Source organism: Carassius gibelio, chromosome A19 (genome assembly GCF_023724105.1).
Source record: "Carassius gibelio isolate Cgi1373 ecotype wild population from Czech Republic chromosome A19, carGib1.2-hapl.c, whole genome shotgun sequence".
Lineage (NCBI taxonomy): Eukaryota > Metazoa > Chordata > Actinopteri > Cypriniformes > Cyprinidae > Carassius > Carassius gibelio.
In genome coordinates, this window is record NC_068389.1 from 7,186,734 (window position 1) to 7,210,128 (window position 23,395).

General features: G+C 36.8%; 1 protein-coding gene across 1 annotated transcript; it reads right to left on the reverse strand.

The window, feature by feature from the left end:
• Positions 1–2,348: 2,348 nt before the first annotated feature.
• Positions 2,349–22,866, reverse strand: LOC127935341 (melanocortin receptor 5-like). Its single transcript, XM_052533131.1, has 2 exons — positions 22,770–22,866; positions 2,349–5,637 (listed from the first exon to the last, which is right to left on the reverse strand). The coding sequence occupies exon 2, from the start codon at positions 5,559–5,561 to the stop codon at positions 4,575–4,577; it is 987 nt and encodes a 328-aa protein (XP_052389091.1). The 5' UTR covers positions 5,562–5,637; positions 22,770–22,866; the 3' UTR covers positions 2,349–4,574.
• Between the last annotated feature and the right edge of the window lie 529 nt (positions 22,867–23,395).

Sequence of the window (23,395 nt, forward strand, 5' to 3'; positions counted from 1 at the left end):
CATTTGTATTCCAAGTTGTGTTGTGGTAATAGTAACAGGTAGCACAGAAGCTCACAGAGTGCAACCATTTGACATTTGTTACCCTAAGATGAAAATGTCCCATATGCAAAGTGTGGGACGGTACATGGGCTTTGAGACAATACTGGAGCGGCCACATGTGAAGCAGGTCCAGAGGAATCACAGAGGAATTGACTGACATGAGGTTGAGCATCATCTGGAAAGCCCTGAGCAGCATGAATGACACCACTAGCTGCTGAACTATCAGGGAGCATACTGGCATAATCCATTCCCACATTTGGGCAGAATCGATAACTGTCCCCAGAAAGACTACTCATTGGCTGAGAGACAAAGAGCTCTTGGCTAAATAGATTTTCAACCCAATCCGCTCCAGGTGGCTGAGCAGCAGTGACTTATGAGCAATGATTTCACAAAACCAGCCAACCGTCAAGGTAATTCAATTGTGGGTGGTGTGCATGTACAGTGCTCTGTCCACCTTCAATACCATGACTTAGGTGCCCTTGAGCAAGGCATCGAACCCCCAACTGCTCCCCGGGCGCTGCAGCATAAATGGCTGCCCACTGCTCCGTGTGTGTGTGTGTGTGTGTTCGATCACTGCTCTGTGTGTGTGCACTTCGGATGGGTTAAATGAAGAGCACAAATTCAGAGTATGGGTCACCATACTTGGCTGAATGTCACGTCACTTTCACTTCTAAAATCAACTTCTAATCAAACCATTGTGAATGTGATTAAATCAGGCAACAGCATCAGTGTTTCCCTACAGAGTGATTAACGCAGTGGGAGAGACCGTTCTAAAGGGAACATTTTTTTATTAATTTCTTTCCCAGAGTGACTGTCAATTTCCTCTGGCTCCACTTTACACTGCCTCTTTTATCATGAAAGTCTCTTTCCTCTTATTATCATTTCATCTCCATGAATGGAATATGATTAATCAATTCATTTCATGGCTTTATTATTGTACCAGCATGAGTCTGTAAGCCCCATAATGAAATAACCTAGAACGACATTTCTGTAGAACGTAAAGCCCTAGTGTTTTTTTAAGCAATGAGCAAAGTTAATGATGCATCATAATGTGAATATATCTGTCTATCAAGTAGAAGTCTTTTGGAATTTTATGCATGGCATTTAAAGGGACAGTTTACTTAAAAATGAAAATTCTGTCATTATTTACTCACCCTCATGTTCTTCCGAACCCCTATCCATTTTTTTTTTGCCAAAACTTTAGAATAGGGAACACATATTCACTATTAACTACAAGTTTTCCCTGAAGAAACTCCTAATTTGCTGCTTATTGATAGTTAGGTAGTAACGTACTACGAGGTGGTCAAAGGGATCTAGAATATGGTCATGCAGATTAAGACATTAATATATGCTTTATAATTATTAATACACCGCCAATATGCTAGTAATAAGCATGCTAATAATAAACAACTAATTTATAGCGAGAATAGGTCCTTAAAATTAATTGTTACTAGTTTCTTTCTTCTGTTGAATACAAAAGGAGATATTTTTAGTAATGATGTTAACCAAACAGTTCCCATTGACTTCCGTAGTATTTTTCCCCCATATTTTAGATGTCAATGGTTACAGTCGACTGTTTGGTTATGCACATTCTTCAAAATCTCATCTTTGTTAAGCAGAAGAAATCCAAACATGTAAGAAACAACTTGAGGGTGAGGAGATGTTGGCAGATTTTATTTTTATTATATTTTATTTGTTGACTTGTGCGGGGTGGGGGGGGGTTGCATTAATTTCTAAAGCAAGGAATGTAATTACAGGATATTAATGTCTAAACAAAGACATCAATTTTCATAATTTATAAACTGCCAGTTGGATCAGTCAGTCCTAAAAATAAAATTAAAAAAAAAAAAAAACTGTTTTGCAGTGAACTAAAGCCAAAGCCATAGTAAGATAATTCAGTACATGCCGAAATCAGTGCAATCTCTCAAAGCCAGAAGGACATTTTCTCAATTTAGAATGATACATTAAAACTTTTGATACTAATAGGAAAACATGATTATATAATATAATAAGATTTTCAAATATATCCATTTTGTATAATGATGCATAAAAAGGTTTGGAGACATGTAACAATGAAAAATGGACACCAGAATGTGCTTCATTTTTATATTTTAATTATACATGCAACCAAATACATGAAAATAAGATATTGCACAACATTAACACAGACGCACAGAGCATTTATCACAGTGTGAGGAGAAAAACTGCTGTTCACTCAAATCCAAATGAATTACCAGCTGTTTCACCCAATACAAATATATATATTGTTTAGTTTTTTTTGTGATTGACACTGGTCTGGATTTTTTATGTATTTATTATTTTTTGTTATTCATATTATAGTAAAGTAATTTGTCTGATAATTGTATTTGCAATCACTCGAGCAAATAGTTTTTTTTTTTTTTTTTTTTTTTTGTGGAATTGGATTCAAGCGGTTTTCAGTGAAACAGTGAGGGGTTTAGGTAGATTGTCATTGATTCTTCATGGAGAGCCAACAGACCTGAGCAGTATAAATGAACCACAGAGAAACCAAGGACAGATCAGACAGACTGCAGGTCGTTTTGACAGCACAAAAAAACAGTTAAGGCACATTCTATGATAACCATCATGAGCCCATTTAAGAAGCGATGGCATTTCACAAAGTCAGAGACTGAACCAAAGTCAAGGGGGAAAAAATCAAGCTGACGAACAGCCAAACTGAGCATATTTACACAGTCCGAGCAACACCAGAGACTAAATACTTACACCTTTAAATTCTGACTTCAACAGAAGTGACAAGGATCATCTACTACAGGAAACAAACTGTAACTTCTATATAAAACATTTCATAGAATGTACATAGCAAGGACAGCCTCGCATATGAAATCGAATGTACCTTTTGTAGGCTGTTGGATAAGACAGGGCTAGCTATCACATATCTTATTAACTTATTGTTCTGAGTCAAAAGCCTTTTATAGACTGTTTTCTGCAAATCTCTATAAAATCCAGTTCAAAACATTCATACAGTAAATGACATTCCTGCAGTTTCTTAATACACAAAATAAAAAAGCTACAAAAGCTTTCACTGACACACAGTAGTACCCTTTTCAAAATGTTCACCTTGGTACCTTGTTTATGCTTAAAGGGAGCATCTTTATACCACCCTAGTGACAGCTTTTGTACCTTTTTCTCTGCGAGTGTAGGAATTTAATATTAAAAATGCCCCCCAGGGAAATATTCACTGCAGCACTGAGTGTGACAACTAGCCCAAGTCTCCTGAATATAGCAATATAATTGCATTTGGTCAACCAGGTAAAAAAAAAACAGGTGCATGTAGTCTATCTGAACATGGTTTATAAGAATTACACATGGATTAATAGATGGAGTCCTGTGTGTAATTTAGTCCTCGTTTTATCTGTGGTTATTAGACTTTATCTTGAAAGGTCACTGAGTTACTGACTGAATGCAGAAACAGTGACAAACAACAAAACATTTGCTTTTACCTCCATCTTTACAGATGTACTTATTCAGTAGCTGTAGACAGTAAGCAGCATAATGACAAACACCAGGGACACTGATTCTCACCCTCAAACTTTACAGCAAACAGACATCTATGAAAAAGTTTTTATTTTTTAAAGCCAAAGAAATGAATGTCATTACATTTGAAGGGTCAGTGGCAAATACACAGAATGAGAATAACTGCAGACCCCCAACTTCAAGTACATATTCGTGCTTAGGATAATAATATGTAAATTGTCAGCATATCCATAAGTGCTTCAGAATGTCAGAAATACTAACGTTGTTTTGTTTAGCTTTTTATTTTTGTGGTTGCACAGAATAATAAGGCTTTTTTTAATATCAATATATGTCTAGTTTGTTTTTGCAGCTACATAAATACACACATTATTATACAGGCACTATTACAAAACTCCTGATGCCTTCACAGACTGTTAGAAAATTGTTAGTGATATGATAGGCCTTCAAATCTTAAGATTCTTTTCTTTAAGTGTACTTCATATGTTCTGTCTTGTGATTTGTGTATATATTGTATATTAACTGCTGGTATTGAATTTCATCTGATTCGGTAGCTCATACTTTCTCACTTTCTTTGGCAACCACAGAGAACAGCAATGTGAGTTGCATGCTATAATACAGTGTCATCTTACCTACACAGCTTTACATCAGGCTGTGTTTTGCATGATTATTCTGACAAATGATTGCACTTGTTTTTCCCACAGGCTTTGATTGAAGGCTCCTGCGTGTGTCTGGAGATTGTGATATTAAATCACATTGTCTGTTGAGGATTTTATTTTCCATACTTATAAGACCTCCTTAATTCTGCAACAATATTTACATTTATTATCAACAGTTATCTCATTAGGCATCCTTGTGCATTGAAGAGCTTTTGATTGACGGCCCAGCGTTCTGCAAGTTTGAGAGCGTTTGCTTGATATCATCACAAAAATCATGCTTTCAAAATCAAGGGTTGAGACATTCCTCTCAAACTTTTTTAATTCTTGTGATATGATAATCCATCTCTCGTTTTTCGGGGTTTGAAACTACCTGGACATTCCAAAGACGTTCCTCAGGCTGTAGCAGCAGATGATTTCCTTCAGCGTTTTCCGCATCTCCTGACTCCTGAAGGCGTAAATGAGAGGGTCGATGACTGAGTTACACATGATGAGGATGAGGTACATGTTGAAGTGCGACATGAAGCACATGCAGTAGAGGTTTCTGGGACAGGAGATCATGAGGATGAGGTGGAGAAAGAACGGAGCCCAGCAGACGATGAAGATGCCCAGAAGGATGGTCAGGGTGACAGCCGCCTTCATGCTGGCTCTCTGGTGGATGGAGTTGTAGCCCGGCAGGGCGGCGATGCGTTTGACGTGAGATCGCGCCAGCATGAACATGTGGCTGTAGAGGGAGGCCATGAGCGCAAGCATGATGAAGAACATGGAGACCAAGCACACAATGACAGACGTGTTGTCAGAATAGATAATGAAGACTATTCCACAGCTGGTGCAGAAGGTCCAGATTCCACCGATGATGAGCGCAGCCCGCCGCACCGTCATGATGTTGTGATATCGTAAAGCGTAAAAAATGGTGACGTAGCGATCAACGGCTATGGCTAGAAGACTACACATGGATGCCACCACAGAGATGCAGATCATAGAGTCAAAAACGTTGTCCATCTGTCTGATGAAATGGTCCTCCACCACCAGCTGGCGGTTGGTGAGTAAGTAGATGACGATGGTCTCCCAAGCGTTGGAGACGCTCACCAGCATGTCGGCCACGGCCAGGCTGCAGACGAAGAAGTACATGGGCGAGTGGAGGTTTTTGTTTTTCACTATGGCGCAGATGACCAGGATGTTCTCGAGGAGACTGATGATGCCAAGGATGAGGAACACCTCTGTGGCGATGTTGAGCTGCTCGCATGCTTTAGGCTTGGCGTGGGACGGGGTCTCGGTGGCGTTGAGGAGATCCAAGACGGGGCTGGAGTTGGCACTGATGGCCCAAAGTGACAGGGTGGCCTCGGAAGTGTTCATCGTGGATGAGGGATTCAGTGGGAATGTTGTAGGCTTTTCTTGAAGTCACTGTGTCAGTGAGCAGGGCATCTTTATCCTGCACAAAATGAAACAGATCATGTTTAAACTAGGAAGGGTATCTTTTAAAAAAAAATTTTGCAATTGATGGTTCCTTGAAGAACAATTCTATTGAAAAGTGGACAAAGGTTCTTCAGACAATGCAATTGTTATTCACACTAAGAACAAATGGGCTATTTTGAGAACAGTTCAATGAAAGATTCTTTGGGGAACCAAACATGGTGGTTCTATGAAATCACCAATCCAGACTCATTGAAAATACGTGCTTGTGACAACTTTTCTGCAACACAGATGTCATGTGCTTTACTGCACATTTCATAGCTGTTTCAGAGTGATATGTCCAGTGAGTGGTGCCAAAACATGCCTTCAATATGTAATCGTGGCCACTTTTTTATTAGGTTGGTACAGGCACGTATTGCTGTATTTTATTACATTGGTTCAGGGATGTGTTGTTGCATTTTCATTATGTTGTTCAGGTACATAAATGGAGACAAAGAGAGATACTCCCTCTCAAACCTTTTGAGACAGACCCTCTACAAAACTCTCTCTCTCTCTCTCTCTCTCTCTCTCTCCCTCCTTTCTTCCCTTCTTTCTATATGTACGTTTGCTTAGTTTAGTTGTCTGTTAGGTGTAGTCAGAGGTGGGTAGAGTACCCAAAAACTTTACTCAAGTAAAAGTAAAAGTAATTCTAGAAATATTTACTCAAGTAAAAGTAAAAGTACTAGTCTTGAATAGTTACTTGAGTAAGAGTAAAAGAGTATCGGATAAAAAATCTACTCAAGTAGTTAGTTACTAGTTACTTTGGGTCATATATACGGAGCCTTTTTTTATATAGATATATAGACAAAAAATGTATGTAATGTATGTATGTGTGTATAAATGTATATATTTCATCAGCCTTTAATCCAATTTATGTAATTTATTATAAAACCCTGTCTGTTTATTTAAGTAACAAATATAGGTGTCATGCCATAACATATTTTTAATACGACTGACTTTATTTTAAATGTGAATTTAACATTGAAAGTTAATGTGATATAAATATTGCTACTAATCTTTCATTGTTCAGAAAGAGAGCAAATAACATTTACATTATTAAACATAATTTTCACTGACAGTCTAGATTTCATTCACTCTCAGAAACTACCATTAAAATCACTGAAACTGTTAACACTGTGAAATCAATATCTTAATTATAGATTCGTACACACATCTGCACTTTGTTGTTTCTGACGAGAGAATTCGCCAGAAAGAGGTATTCAGTAAGTGAGCGAGTGAAGGAAGCACCGACATTTCAGCGATGACTAATCGGAACACCTCTGATTGGCCATTGCATTCAAAAGCTCAACAGAACCGTGTGTGATTGGTTATAATGTGCAGCGCTGTAAAAACGCGTCTGTCTCTGGCTCAGCGCCAGCAAGCTATCACAGATCTAAATTTAGCAGCTGATGATATGACTTGCTGAACGTACTCGCACTGGTGTGATTGTATTAAAATTAATAAAATCTTAATCGGCTATTCTTTGTCTTTTGGAAGCTGCATTCAACCTGTTATAAGCCACACACATACAACAAACTAATGTCACAGTGGTATCGTGTACTGTAATCGAATGTAGCCCAAGTTATTACCTGTTAAACAGTAGACAGCACACGCGTTCATCTAATAAGGATCTCCATCTCAAGCAAATAATAGCCTTTGCAGATTAGCTTTCAATTCAGTGCAGTTCCATAGCCCCGCTTTCAACGCTGCTGGTATTCTTAAACGTTATAACTCTGAGTGAACCGCTTCAGAGCTCAGCGCGTGCAGCATGGAACTGAACGACTCAATCAAACTGATTCATGAACCAATTCACTCGTTTGCCAATTGGTTTGATCAAGCCTTTGAACAGAGTTGACTCAAAAGAATGAATCATTCGCGAATGGGCATCGCTCATTGTCCAGAGAAAAGTAGACGGCGCGTTTGGAATAAACTGAAGCATTTATTGCATTAAGATAAAGTAACGAGAGGGGCGTCGCCCACAGTAACGAAGTAAAAGTACAGATTTTTCCCAAAAAATGTACTCAAGTAAGAGTATAAAGTACCCATCTTTAAATATACTCCGAAAAGTATTCGTTACCCCGAAAAATTACTCAAGTAAATGTAACGAAGTAAATGTAACTCGTTACTACCCACCTCTGGGTGTAGTTTCATGTTAAATTCCTTATACTCACAAGTGATTGTCTGTGTTTGTTGCTCAAGATTCAGAGTCCCTGAAATTTGCTACATCGTACTTTGTGTGCAAAGGAATACAAGTTGTCTGAATTTTACTGCCTCTAAAGATCATTTCATCTGGGAACAGCAGCGATTTGTACGCATAGGTACGTTCTTTTTTTACCTTTTTTGAGTTTTGAGTAGAGTCAAGTGCTTCCAGTGAGCATGGCTGGAGAATCACTGTGAAAACCCTTTTGGAATCTATTTGTGTTTTATTTGTGAGTGGTGCTCGCTCATGCGAAGCTTGCATCCAGAATGGTAGGGTAACAGGGCATTGCTGTTCGGTTGCTAGGGTGTTCTGAGTGGTTGCTAGGTGATTGCTTGCAGGTTCAAGTGAAAAGCATCCATTCTCTGATATTCTAGATATGCCTTGAAACCTTTTATCGGTGAAAGTCTATGGGACTTTTTCCCCGTTGAACCATTTCAACGAAAAAAATGATAATCTGATCACTTTGAAAAGTAATGGCTCACTTTTCTAAGAAAAGCCTCCTGATTTGAGAAATCATTTATGTGTGTAGCAAAAAGAGTGCAGAGTGAGTTGAAACAGAAAGTTCCCTTGAACCAGAAAGCAACCAGCGCTGTGTTGTGTCTGGTGCTTTCATTGTTTACGATTATCCTTAATTATCCATCATAACCCACAGAGGAATCCTTCATTGCGAAATATTATTGTTATTATGAAATCCCTTCAATTAAATATACACAGGTATATAATTTAATGGAATTTATAATTGTTATAATTCATCCATTCACCTACGGACAATTTAGTGCGTCCTATTCATCTATGCTTGATTTGAGTTCATCTTTTCTTTTCTTTTATTTGATCTAAATTGACGGAATGCATAAATATTTAAGTTATATAGATTATTTGTCATTACAATTTCGGGGTTGGTGAGATTTGTTTTATGTTTATGAAAGAAGTCTCTTATGCTGCAAGTCTTCTTTTATTTGTTCAAGCACAGTAATGTTTTAAAATATTATTATAATTTAAAATAGCTGTTTATTGTAATATATTATAAATTGTGTTTTATTCCTGTATTTTCAGCATTATTCCTCATGCTTCGGTGTCACATGATCCTCCAGAAACTATTCTAATATGTTGATTTGCTGCACAAGAAACATTTTCATTATTATCAATCTTAAAAACAGTTGTGCTGCGTCTAATTTTTGTAAAAATGTAGTGTTTTTTCATTCTTTGATGAACGGATAGTTCAAACCAACAACGTTTATTTGAAATAGAAATCTTTTGTAAAGTTATAAATGGCTTCACTGAATAAATAAAGTAATTAAAGTGTTTGAACAGCATGACAGCTGAGATACTTTTAAAGTGGAGGATGTCTTGGGTAAAGTGGACCCCTGTCATGGGTAAGGAATTAATGATTTTCATGTGGTATATCAACTACATTGTGTAATATTTCCCCATTTAATATATTGATGCCTCATCAACTAATTTGTCACATGCTAAACTCATCTCTAAATACGTTACATGTTAGTATTAATGCACACCGTTATTCAGGAGGGCACCTTCCTCTATCCCACTATACTAAAGGGTCAGATTTATTTGTATTATTATTTATTTTTTTGCAAACCCTCTGAATATAATTCATAGTAGCACTGAAGCTCACCTTAGTATACCTCACTAAAGAGCATAAAGATCACAAAGATGAAAACCAAACTGCATGCATGTGTCTAGTTATAGAAGCTCCACTGTGTGACATTTCTTAAAAGAAAAAAGTGAATAAAGGTGTTATTTTCTAGCTTTCCTGGATGTCGCCCACAACCCGAGGACAAGCCTTTGATCACACACAGATGCAGACGATACCTAATTACTCTTATGAGTTCTTCTCTGCCACTAATTCATCATCATCTCTCTCTCTTTAATCTTTGAGACAGTTCTTTAAAAGGTAAAAAAAAAAAAAAACATGATCACGCCTCAAGGTCTTCCAGCTACTGCACGACATGAAATCTAAGCACTACGCACATCCTCAAAAGCATATGATCATCTGTTCTGTGACAGATGGCCAGTACAGTCTTGAAACAAGCCCATTGTTCATCAAAAACAGCCCTGCAAGTAGTGAATTACTTTTCCTGTGAAAGAGGAGATTAATTGTGGCTACTGGTGAGCATCGCTCAGGTCTCTGGATAAAGGATCCTCTGTCTGAAAGTGTACGTCAGAAGGATTTTGCTCAGTCGTGTGTATCTGTATGCTGATGACTCTACAGTAAATGAGTCACTGTGTGACAGAACATAGACACAAGAAAGTAAGAAGTACACAGACTCACAACCAAATCAAAGGACTGTATTGACAGCTGATGGCAGGAGAGCAGTATTTAATACGTGTTGAGCGTCGGATCTGTCAAACAGAATCACAGAAATGACAAAATATGTTGAGTTACAGTCTTTCGATTTCCTACAGCATATTTCAGCATGGACTAGTTCAGTTTATGAGTGAATGAGCCTTGTATTCCATCAATAAAGACTTTTAATTTGCAACATAATTTGTATAATTCCAACGCATTTTAAATGTGTTCAAAATAATATGTTATCTACTTTTTAATGAAAGCGTATATTATGGTTTAAATGTGGTCGCAGTTACTGCTGAATATGCTTTTATGTGATTTCTATTGAAACCTGTAGGCTATGTCATGTATTTAAAAAAATATACATTTTCATTATTACACATTTGTAATGATGAAGGCACAATTTATTGTGTATATTAACTATATTAAATATAATACAAATTAGTATGTTAGTCGACACATCAAAATAAGTGTGCTTCCTTAAACAAGACAAAAGATTATTAAAGGTGCCATATGCAGAAATTGAGGTAAAAATATCCATAACATGACCTACACGCATCAAAAGAATGAGAAGAAATAAGGGCGATGATGTCATTAAAAAAATTTCAAGTTATAGTGCTGCAGAGATATCAACCTTAATTAGCATTAGCATTTCTAGCCCCGGCCCGACAGGTGTCATAATACCAGTTTCGGCCGTGAGAGGCGGTATGCGGGCAACATAACCACCAGCCAACCTGCAACGAATACATGAATAACTCACAGGGCGTACCTGGACCTGATGTCAATCGTGTGGAAAGTACAGCCCACTACTTTCAGTTCAGAGAAGAGAGCGGAAGGATAGCTGAAGCCCTTGGCAAGAGACCAACACCCGCTACAGGGAAACAACCTCGCTCGGAATCACAAATCAAATCCGATAAGAATACCAGAGTAAACATCGGCACTGCTTTTAATCGCTGGAGACAACTGATGGACCTGAAAGAAATGAGGTTCGACTCCGAACTTGCAAGTTAGATGCTGTTAGTATTTCGCTAAAAGTTTGTTTTATATGTTTGTGTATTTGTTTTCGGGAAGTTATAACATAGAAAAGTATCGAAGGCTGTTCGATAAACGTGCTAATGTTAGCGATGGCTAACCGTAGCTGCGTTTGATAATTAGCTAGCTATAACTTAACGTTACCCATTTTATTATATAGGGCTGTGCATGTCTTTACTCATGTACATCTCATCAGTAAAGACGCTCCTGTAATTAGGAGTATATCTCAGCACATGTGTTCAGATCAGGATTGCCAGGTTTTCACAACAAATCCTGCCCAGTTGCTTCTCATTACTAGCCCAATCTCGCTTCCAGAAGGTTCCCCGATAAAACATTCCTTCCCGGGGTTAAAATATAGGTTTTTTAGCGGGGTTGCCTTGGTATAATTCGCATTTTAGGGGCTAAATATCACGTTATTTGTATTGGGGTCGCTGTGACCAGCGGACATGAAAAACAGCCACCACAGACTTGCCAACACTGGTTGGCATTTACTACACGGAGCCGTAATTCACTGACAATCTACACAACATCGATGTTAAAATCGCAGGCGTTTTTTTGTCGATTTTGAAAGCGATTTTGTGTTAGTTGTCAGTAGACTAAGGCTCTGTGCAGTTACTGCCGCTCCACCTGAACCAGTGTTGCCAAGTCTGCGGTTGTTTTTCATGTCCGCGGTTTGAAGCAATCCCAATACCAATAACGTGATATTTAGCCCCTAAAATGCTAATTTTACCAGGGAAACCCTTCCCAAAAATTTATATTTTAACCCCGGGAAGCAATTTTTATCGGGGAACCTCCCGGAAACGCGATTGGGCTAGTTTTGGACTAGTTTTAAGAAGCAACTGGGCAGGATTTGTTGTGAAAACCTGGCAACCCTGATCTGAACGCACAGGCTGGAGATATACTACTAATTACAGGAGCGTCTTTACTAATGAGAGGTGCATGAAAATCGCATTCGATTTTTTGCACAGCCCTATGTATCATAACTAACCTGCTCTGTCTAGTCTGTTGGTCTCCGTGTCCTCTTTGCTTCGTGGTTTTTCTGTGCGTGAAAAAATTGATGTGTGGCGTGAAAGCGTGTGAAAAGAGTCAATTGCGTGTGTCTCACGGTGAATGCTTGAGAGTTGGCACATTAGTTCTCAAGCAGAATAAAGGACAGGTTGATTATTGCTGTTTAGCGTTTGTATTAATCTATGATGTGTCCCTGTTTGCCTACAGGGACATAAAAAAATTAATAAAAAATGATACGTGGACCAAGGTGTCTGAGATTGTTCTTTTTAAGTAAAGGATCCTAATATTTCGTCCACATTAATTTTTAATGAGGTTAACTTATAACTCCTTGTGGTTAGTCTGCACGAGATCAACAAGCTTGTTTGCATAAATACAAAATAAGCATTCAATCTACTTTAGAGCATCTGAGCGCTCACGAATCTATCTGCAGCGTCGTGAGCAGAGCGGCAAGAGCGATTTTTGACGCTCTCGACGCCGGCGGTGTGAATGCACAGTTAGGCTTCGGCTATGGCTGTAGTGTTGTTGTGAAAGTAGGGGCGGAGCATAGAGAATATGCCGTTTCTCGTTTGTTACTCTAGAGTAGACCAATTCACTTTATTGAGGCATACTGTCCCCATCTGGTATGGAATGATTTGATTTTTTTTTGCCAAACATTACAGATGGCACCTTTAAAACAATGGTTTAAAATGCACTTTAAAGTAAAACTTAATTTGATATTATTATAATGTATTTCAGTGTGTTAAGAAACAGTTATGAAAAATTACCTTAGGGGCCTTTTATTTAATTAATTTTGTTATCTGTAATCATATTTTTTTATATATATATAATTTTAAGATACATTAAAAGTGCACAATTTATGCACTTTTTCAATTGTTTAAGGCATTAATAAGACTTAAAGACAAAGGATCATTAAAGATCATGAGACTTGAGCATGAATGCCATAGTTTACATTTAAAAGGGATACTACACATGAGGATGCACACATCATAGAAGACACACAACAATGCAGTGACTGAAGGAATATGGAAACAGTGTTATAACTGTGGAAAAGTCCTTTAAGTAAGGTCTTTTACGAAATGCACTGCAGTGGTGACTCACGCTCCCACCGTCATTAAACTTGAGTGAACTTGAGTGAGCGTGAGACAGCAACAGCGTTCAGTTCAGCACTGATTTCACTCGGTACGTCTTTTAGCATCTTCATTGTTTGTGGTATAGTCTCTTCATTTTAATGAGACTATATCAAACATCAAATGAAATGCATGTCTGACATAATGACTGTGATTTGAACAAGTAAAACCTGTTAGTTTATCCATGAAGTACCCTTTATATTGGTCCTGGAGCATGTCATACTTGACGACCAAATAATTGAAAGCTTAGCCTCATATTCTCAGAGAAAAAAGGTACAAAAGCTGTCACTGGATCAGTACCTTTTCAAAAGGTTTCTTATGTATCCCTAAAGTGCATTAAAGGTACATATTAGTACCTAAATGGTATAAAATGAAAAGGTACTGCTCCAGTGACAGTTTTTTTACCTTGAGAGTGTATAATACAGATTTTATTCTCATCTGATGGACGAGGTACATATCGAGGCGGAGGACTGTATAAGTGGCCAGCAACATTACACAAAGAACCACTGTGGATATATAATGTGTCTGTGGGAATATTTCATTTGCAAACTTATACAACAATGTCAGGTGAAATCTAATAAAAATCGCTAAATCCTTTCAGGTCCCTGGTGTCAGAAGAGAAAATCTGCGATCGATTCTAGCCTAGTGCAAACACTTTAATATCGAGATTTGATTTGATTTCAAAGGATTTCATGTTGTTATTGTTTTTCTAAAAATGCGCCATCAGTAGATGAAAGAAAAGCCTATCACTCCCATTAGAATCATTTCCACATGACTAGTGGGTCTAGTTCCCAGCATGCTTTGCACTGTGCTGAAATTGAGCGTAATTTTATTTTGTTTTTCAGTATTAATGATTTAAAAGTGCTTCAGTTGTTTTTGTGATTAACATTGAGGAGGAACTTTGATTTTAACATAGTTTAGCTATAGTTATTATCTAGCTTATTCTAACTAATAATCTCTTATTATATTAAATGGGACTTAATTGGATCTATTAAGTTGGTTCAACAAAACATCATTTGTTTAAATGGACTTGTTTTATTCTTGTCGTATGGACCCCAATTAATTGAGTGGAAATGTTTTCTTAATTAATCAAGTTCATTGAGCACTGTTTTGAATGTGTGCGTCTAATGCCCAGGCCATTACATGCTTTTAAGAGTCCTCTAAAACAGATACTGTTCGAGTTCATGATTGATTATGAGCGTCAGTGCTGGCATTTTCCAGAGGGGAATAACAGGGCCACGCTGACCAGCAAAACCTCCATCACAGAAGAAGAAGAAGAAGAAGCTACTGATAATAAACCACATCTGATTCATTACCTGCCACGCTTCAAAAGTCCAATGGGAGTTGGAGGTTTTCAAAGAAACTTAACATTTTTATTCTGTTAAATGTGCTTTATGAATAAAGGTTGTTGTTGAATTTGGGGAAAGCATATTTTTGGTGCTACAAGTAGAACACTTTTAGGAAGAAACCAGTCAAGATCCATGGCTGTGAATAAAATATTTCTGCCCTAAATTTTGGTCTGAATCCTTGTAAGAAGGTAAAAATAGTTGACAGTTTCAGGCTCCTCATTAGAAAGCAGTGTTTTGACAGCAAACATATTTTATATTCACACCACTGTCGACTTTCTCTCTCCTTGTGTGTTTCTGACCTATAGCTTGTACCTCAGAGACCATCACCTGCATTCAGACTCATCACGCATTAATTCAGCTCCTCTAGAGTTCCTATGACAGTAATCGATTTGATTTATTGACACACAAACACATTGTTTTGCAGGGGGATCTCTTTGGTGCGTCCTGCTGTTGTGTAGTGCGTGTGCATCACAGAAACCTCTAGAACCCACTCAAAGACTGCAACTGATCTGCCAGCATTGTGCATTTCTCAATGCAATTAATCAAATTCAGATACAGAATCCTTTTATGATCTTATGGCCTGTTCTTAGGGTTGAGACGTTTCTGCTTGTAATAATACACCTTTCCGCTGTTAAACAATGGCAGCGAGCTCATGCTGACTGCAGTGCACTGGAAGACGAGTCGCTGACCTCAAACGCAGGTGAATCCTGATGAATAAAGATTGGTTTTTTACAAGCAAAACTTTTATGATTTGTAGACAGAAGCAGACACGGTCGTTCCTGTTATTGTTAGGGTTTGAACACAGGCAATAAACGTTGTTCATTTTAACTTGATGGAGCCTTAAAAGGGTTGCAAAAAAATTTTTATAACATGTAACAAGGACACCTTAAAATAAAGTGTTACCAACTCTTCATATAAAATTATTTCTAACTGCATTTAATACAAATGCAAACTATAGCTGAATGATTTTGTAATGATTTTAAAAAGGGATAGCGATTTCTGTCATTTGGTCAGGAATGCTTTATAATATTAAATCATCAAAACCATTGCTAATACTGTACTTACTGTTGCTTGTGCTGTTGTTTTCCCGCCAAAAATGATGTCACTTCCTAGAGGATGATGTCAGTGAGAAACTGGATTTTGTTAGGAAAGAGAAGAAAGAAAAAAACATCTTCTGTTTTGAATGACTGATTATAAGAATGGGACAGGAAATATTTTATTATTATTGTTGTTGTTGTTATTATATAAGAGATCTGATTTTAAATTCTCAGTCTTTTGTGTCACTTTTTTTGTTTTATTAAAGCATAAACCACTTGAGGCTCAACATTGAAGCAATTTTACTCGAGATAAGGAGTTTTCTTTGAGAAAACTAATATGATTTACAATTTTTTAAATAATGTTTTACAGAAATATTTTAATATATTAAGTTGTAGACAGAAATATGAGTATATTCTGTATAATGACCCTTATAATTACATATAATTCACAAAGGTACAAATTAATGTGTGAATTTTAGCTTGATGTCACCTTAAATTAACTTCACCACACATGGAGCAGACACACACACACACACACACACACACACACAGCAGACGTATCATATGAGAAGTTATAATAACTGGTCTGTGCATCATCTGTTTCAGATCATCGTGGTCACAGAGTTATGAAAGCGCTGAGGTGTCCTCACATTTAGTGCCGTATTCTTGTGGTGCGCTGTTGCCACAAACACTGAGCTCTTTTACAGATCACTGAGGGTTCTTTTTTGCATGGTGCCTCAGAATATGTCACAATGAATGTGTTTATTGTCTGTTGTGTGTTGTTGGGGGAAAACATGTGCAGAACAGCTTGATTTCTAAACAGAGCTTCAAAATGTCCTGGTGTGACACTTCCTGAATAAAACATGTTGGGAGAACCTTGTGTTCCTCGGGTCTAATGACGCTGAGACCTCGTTTCTGAGTTCTGAGTCTTGTTTACTTTTCACAATCCTTAACCTCAGTTTATGCTCTTGAATCCAGAATGAAAATAAAGCCAGACATAAAGAATAGACGAATCACAGCCATACACGCAACTTTAACCCTTTACGACGAGCATGCAAAAATGCTAATTAGGATACACTTCTATTCTACATGATATCCAAAACAATTTAAGTGGTGTTCTCATGAGTTTTCACTCTTGAATTTCAAATAACCTTACAGCTTGAATTGACAAACAGCGGTTTAATTCTATTGTTTGACTAGCTGCTTTCTGCTGCTATACAATAAATTATTTGTCTACTTTTGAAGCAATTGATAGAAAAATTTTGGAAGAAATAGTGCAGAACCTAAAATCGTCAACCTGCTATCTTGACACACTTCCCACATTGTTTTTCAAAAGTGTGCTTGACTGCTTCAAAGCAGATCTCTTAAAAGTGGTGAATGCCTCACTTCTTTTTGGGACATTTCCAAACTCCATGAAAACTGCAGTTGTTAAGCCCCTCCTGAAAAAGAGCAATCTTGATAACACCGTTTTGAGCAATTATAGACCAATATCTAATCTTCCTTTTATAGGCAAAATTATAGAAAAGGTAGTTTTTAATCAGCTGAACAAATACTTAAACTCAAATGAATACCTGGACAATTTTCAATCTGGTTTCCGACCGCATCACAGCACAGAGACAGCACTCATTAAGATAATAAATGATATTCGCTTAAATTGTGACTCGGTGCTGGTATTGCTAGATCTCAGTGCGGGGTTTGACACTGTCGATCATAACATACTACTAGAGGGACTGGAAAACTGGGTCTGGCTTTCTGGGATGGTACTCAAATGGTTCAGGTCATACTTAGAAGGGAGAGGTTATTATGTGAGTCTAGGAGAGCATAAGTCTAAGTGGACGTCCATGACATGTGGAGTCCCACAAGGCTCAATTCTTGCACCGCTCTTGTTTAGCCTGTATATGCTTCCACTAAGTCAAATAATGAGAAAGAACCAAATTGCCTATCACAGCTATGCTGATGATACCCAGATTTACCTAGCCTTATCTCCAAATGACTACAGCCCCATTGACTCCCTCTGCCAATGCATTGATGAAATTAATAGTTGGATGTGCCAGAACTTTCTTCAGTTAAACAACGATAAAAAAAATGGATTATTGCATTCCCAAAAAGATGATCAGACAGCTGCAGCTCATCCAGAACGCTGCTGCCAGGATTCTGACTAGAACCGGAAAATCTGAGCATATCACACAAGTTCTCAGGTCCTTACACTGGCTTCCAGTTACATTTAGGATTGATTTTAAAGTACTTTTACTCGTCTATAAATCACTCAATGAGCTAGGACCGAACTATATTGCAGATATGTTCACTGAATATAAACCTAACAGAGCACTCAGATCATTAGGATCGAGTCAGTTAGAAATACCAAGGGGTCACACAAAACAAGGGTAGTCCTCCTTTAGTTACTATGCTACCCGCAGTTGGAATCAGCTACCAGAAGAGATCAGATGTGCTAAAACATTAGTCACATTTAAATCTAGACTCAAAACTCATCTGTTTAGCTGTGCATTTATTGAATGAGCACTGTGCGATGTCCAAACCGATTGCACTGTATTTTACATATTCACTGTATATTTTATGTAAAATCATTTTCTATTTTTAACTGTTTTAAATTAATTTTAAATAAGTCAATTTTTAAATAGTTTCCAAAGTTTTAAAATTGCTTGTTTTTATTTTTGTTATTATTTTTCTTCATGATTATTTTACTTTCTTTTATGTAAAGAACTTTGAATTACCATTGTGTATGAACCTGGCTTTAGAGTTAGATTGACAATATAGCATGTGCTATTAAATTATAATAATAAAAAAAAACTAAAATTAAAAACTACAATTTTCAGTATCATTTTACACACATTTGCACATTTGCTTCTTTTAAATACTACTTATTGTGGAAATTATATATTTAAAAAAATTATAGATTTAAGTGTGAACTGAATGTAATTTAATTTCCTGTTTACTGCAGTTCAGTAAAATTGTATTATAGTTACATGTATACTAAATGCAATTAACTGAACTGAAGTGCTTCTTAAATAGGACTTATATTTTAGTCATGTATCAAAATAAGTGCACGTCATTAAAACACCACAGATTGTTATTAAAACATAACGATTTAAAATGTACTTTAAAGTAAAACTGTTTCGTGAATTTTTCCTATATGGATTTTTTTCTATAAAAGGCTGTTTATTAACAGGTTCTTTTATGACAACTTACCCAATAAAGTGTGACAACATGCTGATATTGTGGATCTCTGTATATATCTGTATATAGTACAAAATTATACCGGAGCCTGGATAAATCCAGAAGTGTTGAAAAACAAATATGAGAAAAAGATGCAATATACTCCAATAAGTCATTGCTAATATTTACCTTTTAAAACAGGTTCAGGTTCAAGTTTCTTTATTACTTTATTACTTGGTTTGCATTGTATGACTTCATACATCTTGACACACATTTAACAAACAACAAAGACAGTGAACAGCAAAATATATATGATAAAACTGCTCCAAATTCACATCATCTCTTGAAAAATTGCTACGACTTGTTCAATTAAGTAATAGATGCTGGAACAAAGTTGTTTTATATCTCTCAGTTCTGCACTGTGGGAATATAAACCTTCATCCAGAATGAAGAAGCAGGAATTCACTGCACGAAGGAGTCGTCCTTTAAGATCTCTGTAACTGTCTGACATACAGAGACCCTCAGCTAAGCTGTGACTCCCAGTCAACCTAACCATTTAACAAGAATTCATCTTCTAGAATTCAAAACCAAGACTCGACAGGAAAAATTATTCAATAAAAAGAACAGAATTTGTCATCTTGGATTTGTCAATGTGAAAAAAATTGAGTTTTCTTTAACAAAACAAAACACACAAAGCTTAATGATTTGTGTCAAAGTCCAGTTCTATGTCAATAATTGTCCCAAGATATTAATAAGATTTCACACATTCTATGCATGATTTTATAGTTGAGAAAGTGCATATAACAGTAAGATAATCTCGCATTCATAGAATAAGCTACAAGCTACATTTGCAACAGTGTGCTACAAACCAATCATCCCACAATCATTTAAAAAAATATCTTAGATGCATATTTTGGCCATTTTTGTTACATAACACTGAACAGCAAGTCTTTACACACAGTATGTGGTGTTTACCAGTGTTGTGATGCAGATCTGTGTTGATTCCCCAGGGTTCATTAAAGAAGGAAGCGACTGTGGATTTAAACCCCACTCCAAATAAACAACCTCCTAAAGCTACATGAATATTTATTGCTTTTTCTTAAATAAGCTCAGAGGACCTTCTTGACCTTCAGTCAAGCCTATCATTCCTGCTGTGGTTTGTGTCCATGCACACACACACACACACACAGAGAGAGAGAGAGAGAGATGTGGCATGATCTGCACACACACCCACGCAGCTCTGACTCAATCCCACGAATACACTCTGCAATGCCTAACACTGGATGTGTCTCAAACCCCATGATCCACCTACCAGCATTTCTGACATCAGAGGTGCTTTCCAAGTCAGTAAATCTCACATAAATCTATTTATTTATAACAAAGACAATACAAAAAGCACATAAATAGCACAGATACACACATACACACACACACACACACACACACGGCTGAACTGACTCGCATCACATCTGTCATATAATGGTGGAGAATATCCTGTCTATTAGCACTCAAAGCCAAATGACAGATCATTTGTACCATTTCATTCAATTAACCAAAAAAAAAAGAAGTCCCTCTGCATCAGGGGCATAGCCACAAATGTTTAAGTGTTTTAAATATTACATAAAAAATGTCTCTTATTACAACAAGCAAAGTGCAACATGATGTAAATAAGAGATTCATTGCGTAGTGTAGAGAGTTTCATTGATTTTAATGAAACTTCATAAGACTACCATAAGATCAGTGACAACTAGTTAGTCATTTTAAAGGGAGCGCTCCTTGTGCCATAGCAATGGAAGGGACAAAAATCTAGGTTAAAATAGATTTGCATTAAGGTTAAAGCACCCTCACCCAGATTTGATTCTGGAACTGGACTTGCCCTGCTGTCATTAATACAGAATGTAGAGGAAAAGTTAATTTATTTCAGTAATTCAACTCAAAGTGTGAAACTCATGTATTAAATAAAGTCAATGCACACAGACTGAAGTAGTTTAAGTCTTTGGCTCTTTTAATTGTGATGATTTTGGCTCACATTTAACATGTTAGAAGCCTTCTGCATGTTTTTTCAACAACTTTCAAAAAGTGGTGGAGACATGTTCCACCCGTCCCACCCACAAATTACGTCTACGCAGCACAAAGGTTAAAAAAACAATACTTCTAAAGCATCAATGTTAATGAATGTTGACATTAATGTTAATTTTCAAAATGTACCAACTTTCTTCCTTTCTTCCAAGTTGTATCTGAATAAACACTGTAACTAGCACTTATTGCAAAGCATTATCTCAGTCTGAGACAGTCAAATGCATCTGTCAGTTTATATTCAGCAGAGTAAACATCAAGGACCATAGATATGTGCGCGGCTGCAAATGTGCAATTTTTTTGTGAACAAGAGTATCCAGCACAACTTTTATGTGTTTGAAAGTTTAGCGGATCAAACGCTGAACCAATGCTAACATGATGCTTCAAACGTGCTTGGCTCAGAAGTTTCTGATAGATAAAATCCATCATCCGCTGGGGGCCTGGTTTCATATCCATAAGGTACGGATTCAGTGCAAAGACTTTAACTTTTTGTTTTTTAAAGAATTGATCTGATTTATTTTTGTCTCAGTATTTTCAAATTCAACTCCACAAGAAAGAAGTTAAAACATCTTCATGATGGATTTGTTTCTTACAAGCATGCACCTTTTTAGATTAAGTTACAAAGATTGTATTTAGAGATTCTATTGTTTTATAAAAACCGATTGAAATATATATTTTCTTCAATACTGTTTGTGACTTGTTCATATTCTGCACTATATTATGCTTCCAGCGTGTCACATGTTTTCAAAAGTGAAGAGAAGCAGTGTTGCATATCCTACCATTCCACTCCTACATTACTACTTCAGCCAAATCTTTAAGTGTCAGAAATAGTAAGAGTGCATCCACTGAAACAGGTCCAGCGATTCACCGTCTGCTCAATCGATAGGACTGAGTCATTGGCGCATAGGAAAAGACAGCTCGCCAGTTTTTGAGACATTGCCACAGTCACGCCGTCAACACCCTTAGTTTTAGCCAAAAGTTTTCTAACCAATACTGAATTCAGTCTTCGAAAACAGCTATCGATCTCTGAACATACTGAGTCTAAGCAAACCATCTATTCAAAATCGCGAGAGATGGAGGAATCACGCACCAAAAATATCCGGTTTATAAGCTTTACTCAACATGGGAACAAAAGCAGCAGAAAACCATAAAATATCATTAGCTCACATACGACAGAAGTTTGTCGTATTATTTGCTAGCTTATACTAAGTCGCCTGTTGGAAAAATAAATCTGGTATGACTTTATGTATATTAGTAAACTACAAAAAATACACTCCAGCAGTTCCTTCTTATGCTACATCTATAGGAATGTATGTTATGTGGTTGTTGTTGTTTTGTTCACGTTTGAAAATTTTAGAAATAGCATTTTTTTGTGGTTATATGGCAGGAAACTGTACTTGCTGTGGATTGAGTCTTGTTGAATGAACGCTGAATGAGATTTCAGCACTAGATCGCGGACAGCGCCGAATCAATGACAGATCTGCGTCGGCACTTAATCAGCAAATTAATTAATAGACGATGAATTAAAGCCGACACGCAGAGTCCTCACGGTTAACAAGCTTGATAAACACAGTTGGCAATTCAGCATCTTCCACTGCTCATGCAAACGAAATAGTTGTGCTTTTAGCTTTTGACATAGTAGAAACAATGAATAAACGAGTAAATATTCTTTATTACAGTGCAGCAAACGAATACAGCTGCATATCTGTCAGAATAATGGTGCATACGTTTCGGAGGGACGTAGCGTACTTCATTAAGGCACGGCAGAAATGACAAAGCTGAAGTTTAGTAATGTACTCACTCGTTTGGAACAGGAGTGCTGAATCTGTTCACCGCTGAGAATCTCAAAGACTGTGCATTTCTTTCAGTCCGGAGGCGTTTATTCGCGCTGGAGGAGGATGTCTGAGGATCTCCAGCTCTGCAGCTTCAGATGAATATATAGGATCGGGAACAGTGACAGCTCCACCTCCAGAGCTCCCTCACGCTACAGGAACCAGGCTTCATTAAACACTGGAATCCAACTCAAAGTCTCTGTTTTCTATATTGTAAGACCAGAATGCTTGCAATTTTCTAGAAAAGAGCTTAGTGAAATATATCTTATTAATGTATACGCAGTTCACACACAGGTCTGAGCCTTTGCTGCTAAAGATGCATGTAAAGCATTATATAGGCTACTCACCCTGTACTAGTCAAAATGTCAAATAAAACTATAAGGTCACTGAAAAATAATGAATAGTTTACCTTGAGGATTTTAGTCTGTGTTATAATATATATATATATATATATATATATATATATATATATATATATATATATATATATATATATATATATATATATATATATATATATATATATATATATTTAAATAATTTATATAATTTTATTATTATTATTATTATTATTATTATTTATTTATGATTGCAT

Excerpts from the sequence above, each read along its gene's own strand:
- LOC127935341 (XM_052533131.1), bottom strand. The coding sequence starts at position 5,561 with ATGAACACTTCCGAGGCCACCCTGTCACTTTGGGCCATCAGTGCCAAC.